Source organism: Pectinophora gossypiella, chromosome 13, assembly GCF_024362695.1.
Source record: "Pectinophora gossypiella chromosome 13, ilPecGoss1.1, whole genome shotgun sequence".
Lineage (NCBI taxonomy): Eukaryota > Metazoa > Arthropoda > Insecta > Lepidoptera > Gelechiidae > Pectinophora > Pectinophora gossypiella.
Genome location: NC_065416.1, coordinates 10,241,933 through 10,257,470, shown reverse-complemented (window position 1 = coordinate 10,257,470; position 15,538 = coordinate 10,241,933). Strand labels below are relative to the sequence as shown.

Here is a 15,538-nt window from a genome sequence, read left to right as displayed (position 1 = left end):
CTGACCATCATGAAATTTTGCATACACGTTGACAGATTATGTATCCCTCTGCCACTTTGTTATAAGGAGCGATGAGCTAGTAGTTGGTTGTCTTTCCTGTTCCAATCAACCCACCACAATATAATCACTACGTTTACAACCTACCTAAAAGTAGGACGTGACTGTGTGTTATGCTTAAACAATCATTATTTTATTATCGTTCCTTAATCTTAAAGAGTATTCGTAGAAAGTTCTTGATTTTCTCAGTTTCCTCACTTTCGTCGTAGTATTATTATTCCTTATTCTATGCTTTCGAACATCGGGTGGTGAGAGTGCTACCTACCATCTTGTAACGTCTTGCTTGCGTTCTGTCTGTGGAGTCAGTCGGTGTTGAAGTTAAAGTGCGACCGGCTTTGATACCTACAATAAATCATATTACTTATGGCATGTCTTCAACAGATACGTCAGCAAATAAAACAATATTTAATATGTAAAGTACCAATTTACTGCTGTTACAATAACATCGATACAAAATCCATAATCGTCGTAAACACTTTGGTATTGACTGTTTAAATCAAAATATTAAACTATACGTAAGTAAATAACAAAAATAAAGGTGCAATATCTATTTATTAACACTTTTTCGCTCGATTACATAATTATTCCCATTTTCATCAAAGACCAATTTCTTGTTATTATTAAAGACTAATTTCGTGTTATTATTATTTATTATTAGTCGAATGAAATAAATAGGTACTTAGGTCATTTTATTGCAATTAGGTAAATTGTCCTATTCAATTCGTGTATAATTGAATTAGATACCTACCACTTAGCCAAACTTACATATCATCAGAGTACCACACGAGAATAGCGAATAATACAATCATTTAAGTAGTAAGTGATCAAAATCTTAGTCTGTAGATGTTATATAATTTACCTATAAACCGATTACAAATCGAGGTATTCTAGCGGCGATTTTAGAATTTTTATACTTACCTATTAGTAATACGTGGTTCTAAATGACCAATGCTCAATGAACGATACTCGGATGAAGTGAAGTCTATATACGTTATTTGAACAGTATATTTTCCACAATATTTAAAAAGTTACGAAGGTATAATGACAATAAACTTAAACGTATCAAAATTCTAAATTCATCCATTTTTCTAAAGAGGTTTTTAAAGTTTTGTTTACAAACAAAGGAAGTTTCGTAACTACACTACACATTGCAGTCTATTCTATACATCTATAATACTGTCGTGTTTCTTGTCGGAAGCTTTAAGTTTCTCTTGCATTTGTGTCAACATGTCCTGCATACGTCGTATCTGGAAGACAAAAATAGCTTAATAAAGTCATGGCTATTTTAAGAGTAAAACTACGCGGAAGTTTTAGTAAAAAGATTAATGTAACGTAGCAACTGAGTGACCGACGTACCTCCTCATCTTTTTGCAGCAGCAAGCGATCTGTGTCCGTTATAACTACTTCGTTGTTGTTGCCCATTGAATCTCTTTTCAGTTTCCTGAAAATAAAAAATATATGTATAAGTATCTTGTTGTTAGAAATACTAACCTAACATTGGACGGCTGTGAAACAAAGCTCACTAAAGCTTGGTGCACTTTGAGCACGGAACACAGAAAGAGCGGGTCGAGTTGCGGGATTTTGATTGCGGTTTCAAAATTCCGCGCCCAGACTAGTTTGTCTCGCTTTACCGGCTCTCCGGTCCCCTACCCCACCTATCCTATCTACCCTAATACAAATAAATAAGACCACTACACTACTAGGCTATATTGAGAACAGAAGAGTACTAGCGAATGATAAAGGTATCAGGGAAATGTACTCATTTAACGGGGTAGGTATAGCAAGTACAGCTCACCCGCGCTCCCGCATGGCGTGCTGCGATATTTGCGAGATGCACTGCGCGCGGAAGTTCTCGTAGTGCACGTCCTGCGTCACGTCCTTGAGGTCCTGCATGTGCGTCGAGATCAGCATCGTGCGCAGCTTGGTGAAGTCTGAGTGCCGCGGGTTCTCCACTGCCGGACAGGTGTTAAAGCTTCTATCAGACACGGCGGAAACCATACTTACCACAGAATAGGTACTTTGGTGTAATACGAATAAATCAGCATTTCTATATATGCGTAACAAGACATACAGCAATTAAATTACTGTGTGGTAAGAAACCGCGCGGTAGCCGTTGTGCCTGAACCGCTAAGTCTCATTGACAGTTTTACACATTTTAGAGCATCGTAACTTAGGTATTTACTTACGTTACTTGTAAGTACTTAATTGGATATTTGCAAAAGGATTACAGAATAGTGAGTAGGTAAGAAGGTGGTTTTCCAATAATACTGTTTCTCTTACCATCAACGATCCCCCACGGGTACTGGCGACCTCGCACTCGTTTCCCCCCGATCTCCAGCACCGTGTCGGAGGCCACCACAGCAAAAGGCGCTGCTGCCTTCAACTCCCGGTCCTGCTGTTTAAACTCCTCATCTTCGTCGCTGTCGCACTCGGGGAACTGGTAAACCTGTACAATGGAAAATAATGTAAGCCAACAAGTTTTAGAACAGGCTTTGATCTGAAGAGTTGGGATTGTGTATATAAAATTATTTCCAAATTAAAAATTTTCTTGACTGGCAGATATTATTGAAAAATCTTTAGGATGCTATAAAGTATTTTTAAAAAGAATATGGTGCTAATTCCTGTAAATACCATTTAATTTTATTTTAAGTTATATCTGTCATTTTCTTATCCGCCGAAAAGGAAAGGGACGGGTAATCGACAAGCATAAAATTTATGGAACACACGTCAATTTTAAGCACAAATCTAAACCAACCGTCTAAAAATTTTACGTCAGTCAATAACCCGACACATTAATTTACTCATTCTTCCTAAAATTAAGAGCTGTGAATCATCCGTCCCTTTCCTTTTCGACGGATATGAAAATGACGGATATAACTTAAAATAAAATTAGGCGGTGTCTCCAGGAATCGGGGCCTATGTCTTTTTTATTTAATTTAAATGGCAATCCTAAATATTTTTTCGCGCGAAGTTGGCAGTAACATAAAATATTTTATTGGCGGCGAATTAAAATCTTTTTATATTATGTATTCTTGATACACGCACTTTAGGAATGCTATAAAGTATTTAAAAAAAATATAGGTATGTTTTTTTATTTAATTTAAATGGCGATCGTCAATATTTTTTCGCGCGAAGTTGGCAGTGACTTAAAATCTTTTACTGGCAGCGAATTAAAATCTTTTTTATATATACGGATTATACGTATTTTAGATTTTTAATTCTCCTTCGTAGTTCTCCTTATATTTTGAGCTTGATATACGCACGCAGAGACAAAAAAGCGAGACAATAGGATACGTTAGAGGTTTGAAATTATACTGAAACAAAATCCCGGGGTCGACCCACTTCTTCTACTTTATATGCGCTATGTGCAGCAAACATTAATTTGATTAAACTGTTACCTGTATCTGATTGTCCTCGAGGTCGCTAAGGATGCGCGCCTTGAGCCGCTTGACCTCCGCGGCGGTGAGCGAGTCCGCTTTGGCTATCACCACCACGATGTTCACCTTCCGGTGCAGCCGCTTCATCATCTCCAGGTCTACTTGTCTTAGGCTGCAAGAGACGAGATTTGTTCAAGACAATCCTAGATTTAGTATTTTTTTATATAAGTAGTAAACATATTTATAACGGGTTGGAAATCACCATCACGGCCGAAACGTCGGGAAAACAGATTTAAAGTACGTAATATTATTATCCTAATTAACAATTAATGACGTATCATCATCTCCCTAGCATTATCCCGTTTTTCACAGGGTCCGCTTGCTCAACCTGAAGATTTGACAGGTCCGGTTTTTTACAAAAGCGACTGCCTGTCTGATCTTTCAACCCGCGAAGGGAAAACCAGCCCAATACATGTTAGGTCACATACCTTCGAAAAAGGCATTTCTCGGGAATGTGGGTTTCCTCGCGATGTTTTCCTTCACCGCTGAGCACGTGATAATCGTTTATGATCTAAGCATGAATTCGAAAACGAATTCGACGATAATTGGTTTAGGCATGTGCTGGATTCGAACCTGCGACCTCAAAGTGAGATGCGCAAGCGTTCTACCACTGTTCTAATGACGTTTCGATGTCTTAAAAATAGTTTAATCCTAGATTTATTTATTTATTTCATAAACTAGCAAAAACATGCTTAAAAACTAAGCCAACTACAGGTAACCCATACAAATTTTATGAAGTGACCTTTTATACACACTGGAACTGTGTCGTGGAGTATATATTCCATACCCCGTCCGGTTTATTGAGGGGAGGCTTGTGTCCAGCAGTAGGACGTATATTGGCTATTTATAATATGTTTATGTGACCTTCGGTCTATGAAATCCGTGATAGCCATGTTCGGAGTACGCGTGAGTTACATCGTAGTCTCACATCACAGGTTCGAATCTCGGCTCGGGCTCTAAACTGCTGAATTCGACTTTGACATAAATGAGTTTGAATTCATGTTTAGATTGTAAATAGGTAATTGATATCATGTGTTTTCCAGGATTTATGCCCCGTGTGTGGCCATAAGCTTGCTCTCTATTACTAGCGGACAAGAAGTGAATGTAATACTATACACCTTTACCTACCCCTTCGGCGTTACAGACATGATGCTCTGTTATGTTGTATTTTTACTTGTTTATGTGGTAATTGTCAATATATTTTTGGGTAGTATTTATTCAAGTTTGTACATGCAAACTCCTACCTACATAGGTAGGTAGCTCAGTGATGAAAATATGAGGAACTCGTTAGCTTGATTGGTACCCTCAATCTGACTCCAAGAAGTACTTGACAGAGCCTGTATTCTCAGTAAGACGATAAATAAACAGCAACGTTTACTATCTTTCAATGGAACGCCATAATCATCCATCATACTTGCTGCCTACATTAACTCTAATAGAAGCCGCTATCAAACTACGCTATAAGCTACCGAGTTTTTATTGAACAATTATTGTCATTGTTACTACTCGTTGTACAAGTAATCATTTACTCAATCGACTTACATTATCGTTAATATAAACTTATACGTAACGATCATGAATGATGGGCATTATTATTGCATTTCAATTTGTGTTTTAATATACTTATGCAGCTTCTGTACCTACTTTTTATTGTAAGTACTTATATAAGACATAGAAAACTCACCCCCGATATTCTTATCGGGGTGGGAAAATCATCGTAATAGGCAGTCAGATAACTTGGTACTACACAAACGAGTATTTTATGTGGACATACTATTTTCTGCGTTTAAAAAGATTGTTCAAGTTCAAGATTAAAATTTTCGTGTGCAAAACTGGCCCTTACCATTCGCTATCACATGTGAATGTCACGTGTGGTTCAGCAACGGCGGCCTATCACAGCTGACTCCTGCGCAGCTGACCCGCGGCATTCATACGATCACGTCCGGCTCAATAGATAACCATAACCCAGTGGCTTTGTATTGTACCTATTGAGATTGTAAATAATCGCAAAATATAAACACTGTGCTATTGAACTGCTGATTGAGATGTTGCGATGTGAATTTAAAACAAGGTTTTGAAGCGAATGCTATAATATTTTGTATCTCATACAAATTCAAATCGTTGAAAGCTCTCGTTAGAAAACCCTCAGAATTTTTTTATTTCGAATTCTAGGTTGTAGAGTCGATTTTGAGAGAATGAGCCCAAAATACTTACCGCCTTACCTTACCTATAAAAATAAAACAACTAAGTATTTGAGGAGCTCGGTGGCGCAGCGGTAAACCCGCTCGGTCTGCGATTGTTTCGCAAAGGCCAGTCATAGGATGGGTGACCACAAAAAAAAAATAAAAAAAAAAACATCTCGAGCTCCTCCGTGCTTCGGAAGGCACGTTAAGCCGTTGGTCCCGGCTGCATTAGCAGTCGTTAATAACCATCAATCCGCACTGGGCCCGCGTGATAGTTTAAGGCTCGATTTCCCTATCCATCCATAGGAAAAGCCCGTGCCCCAGTGGGGACGTTAATGGGCTGATGATGATTTGACATCCAAGCAAAGTTCAATAGAATTATTTGGTAATTAGGTTCATTTATAAATGTCTGTTAAATACTTAAAAACGCACTTTTACCGATTGTTTATTTTTTTATACAGTTCAAATTTTTAGTCCAAGTTAGTTCATCGTAATTCATTTGCATATTACTTACTTACTTATAAATAAATAAGTTACGTGGTCGCACTTTCTCTGATTGTTTTCCCACATGATGTACCTAGCTAGACTGTGATCTAACTGCGTAATGCTTTCAATAAAAACAAATGCAAACTGTTTTATAGTCTTCATGCTTTCTCGATAATATCGCGGTCCCGGTGAAAGTAAAAACCGTTTGAATAAAGGATAATGATAGTGAATGAGTCTATCCGCTAGATAAGAGTACTTGAGTTGTCAAGTGTTTCGAATCACTCGCCTCATTACACACAATGCGTTTAAAAAGATTTTCATTGTTGTTTGTTCCTGGGTTTATACTGTTATTTTGTAAAGCATTCACATAAAAGACTTTATTTCCTTATATCTTCTACATGTAACAGTGACTTCTGTGAAAGGTAGAGATTAATATAAAATCATATCCGGCTAGCGGTAATGAAAAACATCGTAAGAAATTTTCGAAACATGAAACCCCAGATTTATGTGAGACGTGCGATGGGTCGTCGATGTGACGTTTACCGTTACCTAATAAGCTCGTGTATATCGTGGAAAATGGAGGTAGGTAAGTTTGTTATATTTTAGCCTGAGCGAAGATTAAGCATCTCGTAACTTATCTGGTCGTATAAACTTTGACGACTTTGATCCGTTTGGTACACTTTATTTTTCGTTCAATAGTTGTACCTCTCTAGAACTAGGTACTCCGATTGGTAATGTACCTAGTCGTGGGCTTAACTTTTTTTTTTATTAAAGGTTAAACTGTGATTGCGCGAGGCTGTCACTTGTCAGCCCTTTCGGTGTCGATGGGAGTTCTTGGAAGAATATCCTAACATGCTAAGTATTGTCTAATCCGTCGGTCTTCCGCCGGAAGTTCGTGTTGCTTATCATTATCCGTCCAGTATCATCCGAAGTCACTTGACTTCTGCATTCTTATATTTTTTGAAAATCACATTCATTAATTACGTCTGAGATATGTTTTATATATGCGTAATGCGTGACCACCTACGAATATGACACGCTACTAAAAAGGTATGTTCGCAATACGTGCATGAATAAGGATGTATCCTTGACTTGAGCACTCTAACTCTACGTTGATTACATTTTAACTATTTCGGCCTTCAGATTAGGTATCGTTGTAAGTAGTAACTAGCGAAGTCCCTATGATTACTCCTGTAGTGAACGAAAGGAACCAATTCAGGAATACATTAGCAGTTATAGCAAAAGAAAGTACCTAACTGAAGCACTTAGTATTATTTCGCTGTATGGATCATAGGCAAATCTTATATCTGGGAAAGGTATATTTTTGTTAGGTCTCTCGGCAAAACAAACTAATTTACCGAAGCCTTCAGCACCTCTCATTTATCCAACCATGTTTCAAATGCCATCGACTTCACAGAAAGTCTTTAAAACCGTACAAGAGATCCGAGATTTTGCTCGCAATTTTAACAACCAACAGATAACAGTCTCGGTATGTATTTCTTTCATTAACATGGAATTTGTACGCTTCATGAGCAAGCAAATAGTTCATCGTCTATCGTTATAGCGTTATAAATGCAGTTTTATTGCCTAATACCGATACCATAATAATCTCACCGTATCTTGTACCACTATACGAGTCGTTAGAAGATTTTCTTCATATCGTCGCCTTTATGAAAACTCGAGACAAAATTGAGAAGACAAATTTTTACCTTGATTAAAATTACCCTGTCAACAACACATCATGGTTTTTACTATAAGGATGGTATACGGGTTGATGCGACGAGACATTGAGAAACGTTATGTAATTTTCTACGCATAAAGTTAAGATTAACTCACCTGTGAGCCCATGGCGGCACGAAGTACAAACAACAGTGAACTCTATTGTCCTGCATGTGTCTTCTGTTTAAGCCACTCTCGTCGGTAAAGTACTGCCGGAACTGTTCATCAACATAGGCCGAGCACACGCGCCAGGAATCCTCGCAGTTGATGGCGTCTCCGAACCCTGGCGTGTCCACTATCGTCAGGCGCAGTTTCACCCCCCGCTCCTCAATTTCCATTGTCTTTTTCTCAATTGTCGTTGTTTTTTCTACTCTATCTGCAAATTAAATGATAGCATTGCATGGATAAGACAACCTAAACTTGTAATTGTGAAGTCCAATGAAGGTATTCTCATTTTCGTTTCCATTTTCGTAGCATATATAACATCACGCTTGTATCCCCGAAGGGCTAGGCAGAGAGTATCACCCAGTCCTTGCCAGGTATGGTTAAGTCCCAGTCCCATCCATGTGGAAGACGAGATTGTTGCCATTAACCGGGCACGAGGATATCCTCGTAGCATTCGACTACCCGTACTGCATCATAATGGTATCCTAAGGTGGTAACTTATTTACAATCTATACCTACACATCGCATTATATGTAATATAACAAACATTGTGTTGTCACTTTGTGATCCCTAGTATGGTTTGGACATTACAGGCTGTTCACTTGATTATCCGAAACTAAGATGATCCATGTTTCGGAATTTACGTTAAGCCGTTGGTCCCGGTTACTACTTACTGACCTAAGTAAGTCGTTACAAGAGCCATATCAGGGACCTTTGGCGGCTGAATAATAACCCTGAAACCAGGGTTGATGAGGTTGGTAATTCACCTCACAACCCACACGATAGAAGAGAAGAGATTGTATTATTACTTTGTTAATTTTGGACCCAAAAATTAAACAATCACACAGCAAAAACAGAACCTACCTTGGACGTCTAGGATCTTCCGGTTGCGGTAGAGGTCTCCGAGGAAGAGGCTGTTGATGAGCGTGGACTTGCCGAGGCCGGACTCGCCCACCACCATCAGGGTGAAGTCGAACCCTCGCTTCACCGACTTGCGGTGCACCTGCTCGGGCAGCGTCGCGAACCCGATGTAGTCGCGCTCGCCGCGCTCACGTTCTACGGAAGATAAGAATTCAATCATTGGACTTCACAATTACAAGTTTAGGTTGTCTTATCCATGCAATGCTATCATGGCAAGTGATGGTACCTATCATCACTGTGGATGCTTCAATCGTAATCCGTCTCACTACAAGCAGGTGCACACTATCGACTAATACCAATATATGGACGCTACTTATCTAGGTACTTAAATATATTTTTTAACTTGAGTTATTGTAGGTTTGCCTCAGATGGTATTAACTACTTGGCCGGACAAATGGGGAGCGCTGAGAGCCCGTTACAAAATTTATGACAACAGAGTTTGTGGGAGCTCAAGGGAGACCTAGCAGTTAGATGGCGCAGAATAAATAAGATTAGGTAAGTAGTGTAATGTAGAGTAGGTAAAGGTGCTTTTAAGTAAGTAGGTATCTTATAAAACTTTTTTAATTAGACGAAACACTCTCTTCTTCTGGAGGTTCTTGATTACTTTTACGAAGTATTTGGAATTGTGCCTGAATTGTCGAAGTCCTGTATAATGTTGTCACCATGTCATTGTTATTATTTTGTAGGTATGCAGCAATTGTAAACCTACGTTAAGACGAGAGTAGTCATAACAAATTACGCTTACCTATATCCAAATATAATAATGACTAAGTACCTACCTACTCCAGCCTCGGTCGGAATAAACTGAACTGATTGATAATTCTAATTTAGAATTTATTATGTGAGCTTATTATACTTACGTAGGATAAAAAAAAGTTTTTATTCTAATTTATAGTTTTTCAGTTGTTGTTGGTAGGGCAAGATGGCCTGACGACTTGCAGAAGCGCCTGGATACGTAAGGCTAAGGATAGGCCTATTTCCAGCAGTGGACTGCAATAGGCTGATGATGACAGTTGTTGATAATGTTAAAATATTTTCAATATGACGCCTTATTTCAGCTCTATCACCCTTACGGATGCAGGAACTGGATGACAAGTTGCAGATTAATACAGCAACTAGAATAGGTAGTCGGTCACAAAGCATGAAATCGCAACGTGTGTATATAATGTAAGTGTATAAACTTATCAATTACTAGCTGCACGGCTGTAATGTAACACAACCGGCGCAATCAACCGTCACGGATACGAACAGGTGCCGAAACGTTTCCTGCGGACTCACTTACTGCACCATTGGCACCCATTCGATGCTCGAGTCAATAACTACTACTCAATTATTCGGCTATACGCCTCACTTCACAAGGTTGAGTACTTTCTAAAGGGTTCATCGCACGCTCAATAGTTCTATTTGTTTAGAAAGGTAAGTACCTATATAACAGGTCAAAAAATATTGCATCGTCTAAGAAGTGGGCGGGCGTTATTAAGTAAATCATCGTAATTGCTCGTAGGCGGACTCTATTTTTTTGATTAACAGTTTCATAATCTTCTCAAATCATGTGTCAAAATATTTCTTAGTCATATCTACATATATACAGGATAAAATCAAAATATATTCTTGACGTTCAATAATTGATGATCTTACATTGACCTCACATACCTTTCTAGTGATTCGTGTAAAGTACTTACTTAAACACATTTGTTTAATAATTAAGTTATAGTGTGCACTTAGTATGAAGATTTGACGTTCAATAAGTGTTCGAGAATAAAAAAATCTAACGTTAGTAGTGTAAAACACATCCAATTTAAGTTATGGTGTGTAGTTTTCTAAGGACTGCCCTCCTTTTGTTCGGAGGCAGTAGTAGAAGCAGGGCAGTGCAGCGTGCGCCAGAGTGGAACGCGACAGGTTCCCGCGCGGCGCGGCGTCCAGGGACGCGCGTGCGCACCTCATATCTGGGGCGACTAGCGGAAGCGACAAACGTGCTCATCGTTTAGCCGCCAACCATTCCACTTGTCATTATCCAGACGCTAAGGTCACTGACTAGCCACAACGTCGCGACTCAGCGCCATAATTTAGTTAGGTAATAGGACACCGCATCATGACGACTAATTCAATAACAGTGGGACCCCAGGCTAACTTGCGGGACCCGACGACAGTTAGGTATAGTTTATTTTTCCATTTATTAACCGGGGTCACATAAACGCAAGTTACGTGGCACTACATCCTTTCATAAAGAAGTTTAACAATGTGAAAATATCAACAAAGTAGTCACGTGCATTTATTTATAAATTATAATATTCGTTTTCGGTCTCCATATTACTATATAAGAAATTCAAGGTTTAAACGATGAAGCAGTCGTGTAAGATTGTTTAATTTCTGTCGTCATCTCAATAGGTAACGGGTATCGTTATATGTATATATAACATCATAGAGAGGGGTGGAGTTGATAAAACAAGTGTGTGCTCGAGATTATCCTTACGTTGTACGATCTAGGGTCCTCCCACGGTCTAGAATCTAGACTAGATACTTCAATTCACCTCGCGTCATTGTAATCAATTTATTTTTGCTGTGACTTGTTCTGAAACTATGTATCTCAGAGTGAGCGAATGAAAAAATCAAACACTATTGTTACCTTTACCGTCGAGCGTTCGTAAGAAAATGTCTATTGTGAACGAGTCTTTCAAACAAACAAAGGGAAAATGCAGTGGAAATTGTACTATATATTTTAATAGCAGCATTCAAAACCATGTCGCTATTAATGATTTAGATATCACCTATTAGCACTATCCCTATGTGTGCTACAGGTGTGTACACGACTTTATTATTCCTTAACATTGTAGTGTTGACGACATTACAGTTACCATATTTACAGTTACTTACGAATTTTCACTACTGTCGTACTGAAGGGAGTATTTTTCTTTCCATTTTCGCCGTTTAATTTTTCATCCTCGGGAGTTACGGCCTTCTTATCTTTATCAGTTTTATCACTAATGTTGATGTCTACTACGGTGAAGTCACTTCGTTCCATTGTGCAAGTACTTTAACAACGCTAACGTAATGTCTAATAGATGCTCTCCTATCGATTCCCATACGTAAGGATTGTGCAATTTAATTAGGTATCGAGTTTTTGTGAGTTATATCGCGGTTGCGAATAAGAGGAGATAAAAACGCGGGAACTGTCGTCACGCTCGGGAGGATGCTCTATTGTGGAGTATGATGGGATGTTTTTTGATTGTTAGTAGTTTGTTGTGAGGGTTGGCGCGTGAGCGACTCTCGCGGAAGTGTTGGCCCCGACGCGCGGGCTAGCTGCGTGCGGTGGCGTGCGCGCAGTTCCGGCACTGTACGCGCGCGCGCTGCGACTGCGCCCGCGCGCTGCCTCTTTGCCACACGCCGACTTCACACTGGATATAATATGCGTCAAATTGCGTCACTCATTAACTACGATCAAATTGGTCGAGTTCAATTTCAGAAGGCCTTCAGCAATTTACGCAGGTATCCAATGGAAGATTAGATGGTTAAAAACCTTCATGGTTACATGAGCTGCCTAAGGTTTTGTTAACGTCGATTGCACTACATAACTGCAGCCCTCTAAGTGCAAATATTTTTTATTAAAACGCTATAATTCCATAATTGTGATAGTTAAGGGCACCCTTTACCTCGCGTGACTAATTAAAATTTATGGAGTTCCGGCCCCTACTATACTTCATATATTATCGAGTTAAGGACCTTAATAAGGAAACGTTGGTATAATAATTTTGCCTGCATTCAGCGTTAGTTGTACAATATAACCCGGACAATAGGTGCAGCAGCGTTTGCTTTCCAGGCCAATTGGAAGATGTTGCACTCAACTCCGATCTTCCGGTGACGCAAGCGCACCGCATACCACTCTGATACAGTACCGTTTTATAGACAAACACCTACGCGCCTTTTATGCTTATCTCGTAGGGCCGAAACCGTTAAGCGTCGAGCGGCGACGACAAAGGAACAAAGACTAATTATTTATAAGATTTTATATGAACAGAAGGACAGTTTTATTCTTATTATAATTCTGTTCTTGGAACCGCTGTATTGTTTATAGGGCTCCATGGTGTGTGCAGCATAGGTACCCGATACCGACCACGCTGGCGTGGTCGACGTTTACCCTCATTCAGCGCTTATTACTATCGACCCACTAGAGTAGATTAATTCTTTTAACCATAATCCTCTCAGATGACGCCCTGAGCCGAGGTTCGCACCCAACTGGGCAACCTCAGGCGTGTTGTCTTAAATTTTGTATCGGGTGAGAGCCCTCAGCGCTCCCCTTTTGTCTAGCCAAGTAGTTAAAGCATGCTATTTACTAATAATTACTAATAAATTTAAAGTAAGTCACGTCAAAAAATAATTTATGCAGTATAGGTACTACTTGAGTATGAACAGTTCCGAGATACTAACATCTGAATTCGATAACAAAGAGCAATCTCTCGGAGATGTTGACAAAGCAGCGACGACTGCGTATCAGTGATGCATCGTGCTCGCCGGAGATACAGATCGCAGCGGCATACATGAATGAATACGAGTTATATGAAATGTGCCCTAGCTTCCTTATAAAAGTTATTACCTTACATAAAGCATAACATCAAAAATTACTTTTGACGAGAATGATGAAAATATAGATAAATGAAAATAATGCATACTCTTACTCACCCATCGTCATCCTTGATGATTTTCCGGGAAACTCGCCGCAGTTTTGTACGAAAATTTATATCAAATTTTCATATTGCTTTTTGTTGCTTAAAAGTTAACGTTTTGATTATCTTAAAATAGCATGTTGCGACCCGGGATTATAAATACGTCTTATTACTAAATATGCATGAGTACCAAACCGATCGATCGATTTTCATAACACAGAATATTCACTGATTACGTTAAAACTAGAGAAAGTAAGTAAATGAGAACTATTGCTAAGTCCAATTTCATCTTTCCATCGTGTCCGTGGCTATTTTGAGTAAATATTGCGCAATAGATTTATTCCTTAACATTTGCACAAGGTATCACTGCAGCTTATGTCTATATTATTCTACACTACACATCTAAAACCAAAGCCAAATAAATAGTCGCGCGAGTACTAACTTAATATCACGAATACTAATCCTAAAAATTGTATAATCAAAAACGGTAGAAAAATCGAAGAAAAATAAAATCACATTGTTTGTGCGCGGTGCTGTGCGTGTTGAGTTACGTAATGTGAGGGTCCCGGGCGGCGGCGGGCCAGCTCGCGGCCCGCCCGCACCCCGCCCGCGCCCCGCGCGGCCCGCGGCGCGCCGGTCGATGCGCGCTCCACCACCGCGCCTGCGCAACCCTCGGGCCCTCGCTCCAGCTCTCGCGGCCGACTTTGCCCTACATGCATTGTAAACTATGCACCACACACATTCAAGGTCGCTCGCGAAATTGCATAGTGCAAATATTTTAGATATATGCAAAAAGGGTTCCTCTCTGTCTCTCTCTCTTTTTACTGGTAAAAATGAGAACATGTAATGCAAATGCGTTACATAATCCGAATAATCTTACTAAGACAATTATTTAAATATTACCTACTTATATTCACTCTGTTTTATTTAACTGAATTTGCATTTAGTCCACATGTGCCTAAATGTGTATTCAACTGGGCCCTACTCCATGCTGCTACGCTAGTGATAGATGCAGATTTTTAAGCTTATTGTTTGAGTTAACCCAAAAAAGAAACAAAATACACTACACTGAAATGATATGCCAGTTGGATCCAAAAAATATTTTGGTCAGTTGGGAAGAAGCTCTATTAAAGCCTCTTTACAAGGTACTTACGTCCCTATTTTACTACCACCATCTCCTTACAATGGCGTATTACGTACAACCAACATGTACCTAAAGATGATTGATAGTCGGTTACTACAAATTTTACCTTATAAAACAAAGATTTAATCATAATAACCACTTCTTCTTATTGGTCTCAAGGGAGAACAAAGAAGCGAGACGCAGAATTTATTAACAGTTTTAATACTTTATTGCGGCTAACTAGGCCAGGAGGGCAATTAGGGAGGATCGGTCTATTTTTATCTGAATCCGGCCCCGAGAGAAATCAGCCGATGGGTCATATTGATGGTGACCTCCAGCTTCATCTGACTTAGACCTCTCTGATATAAATACCTCCCCAGAGGAGCTACATGCTTCTAAATTAAATTATACGAACTGCCCGCCAGTACTTTGTATGATATAATCTAAACCTTTCTTAATTTCTGTTTCTAGGATACCGTACTAAATTAAATTATGTAGACTTTGAGAAGAGAAAGTTGACAAAATAAACCAACTTAGACAGAAAGCGATGCATATCGCGCGATAAAAATACCTAGATGTGTATTGTACTGAACATACATGGATATACTATTTCAATTAATAGAAATAGGCAAGATACAGTTATATTGAGACAAGACTTACTTGTCGGTAAAATCGTCTAATCATCGGTTAACTAGAACGAAATCACGAAAGTCAGAAAAAGAAGAAACTTTTAATTGAAATGTGGACTACAACTTTACAACTCACGATACCTATCGCGCGATTTGT

General features: G+C 39.2%; 1 protein-coding gene across 2 annotated transcripts; it reads right to left on the bottom strand.

Moving 5' to 3' along the window:
- Window positions 1-461: 461 nt before the first annotated feature.
- Window positions 462-14,164, bottom strand: LOC126371873 (septin-2). 2 transcript variants are annotated; one of them, XM_050017272.1, is made up of 8 exons: window positions 13,646-14,164; window positions 8,912-9,103; window positions 8,000-8,258; window positions 3,456-3,606; window positions 2,338-2,503; window positions 1,853-2,009; window positions 1,414-1,498; window positions 462-1,304 (listed from the first exon to the last, which is right to left on the bottom strand). In XM_050017272.1, exons 1-8 carry the CDS (start codon window positions 13,653-13,655, stop codon window positions 1,218-1,220), a joined length of 1,107 nt encoding a protein of 368 aa, XP_049873229.1. In that variant the 5' UTR covers window positions 13,656-14,164; the 3' UTR covers window positions 462-1,217. The 2 variants fall into 2 exon arrangements, with proteins under 2 accessions (XP_049873229.1, XP_049873228.1); XM_050017271.1 differs by lacking the exon at window positions 13,646-14,164 and adding an exon at window positions 11,843-12,335.
- Window positions 14,165-15,538: the final 1,374 nt, after the last annotated feature.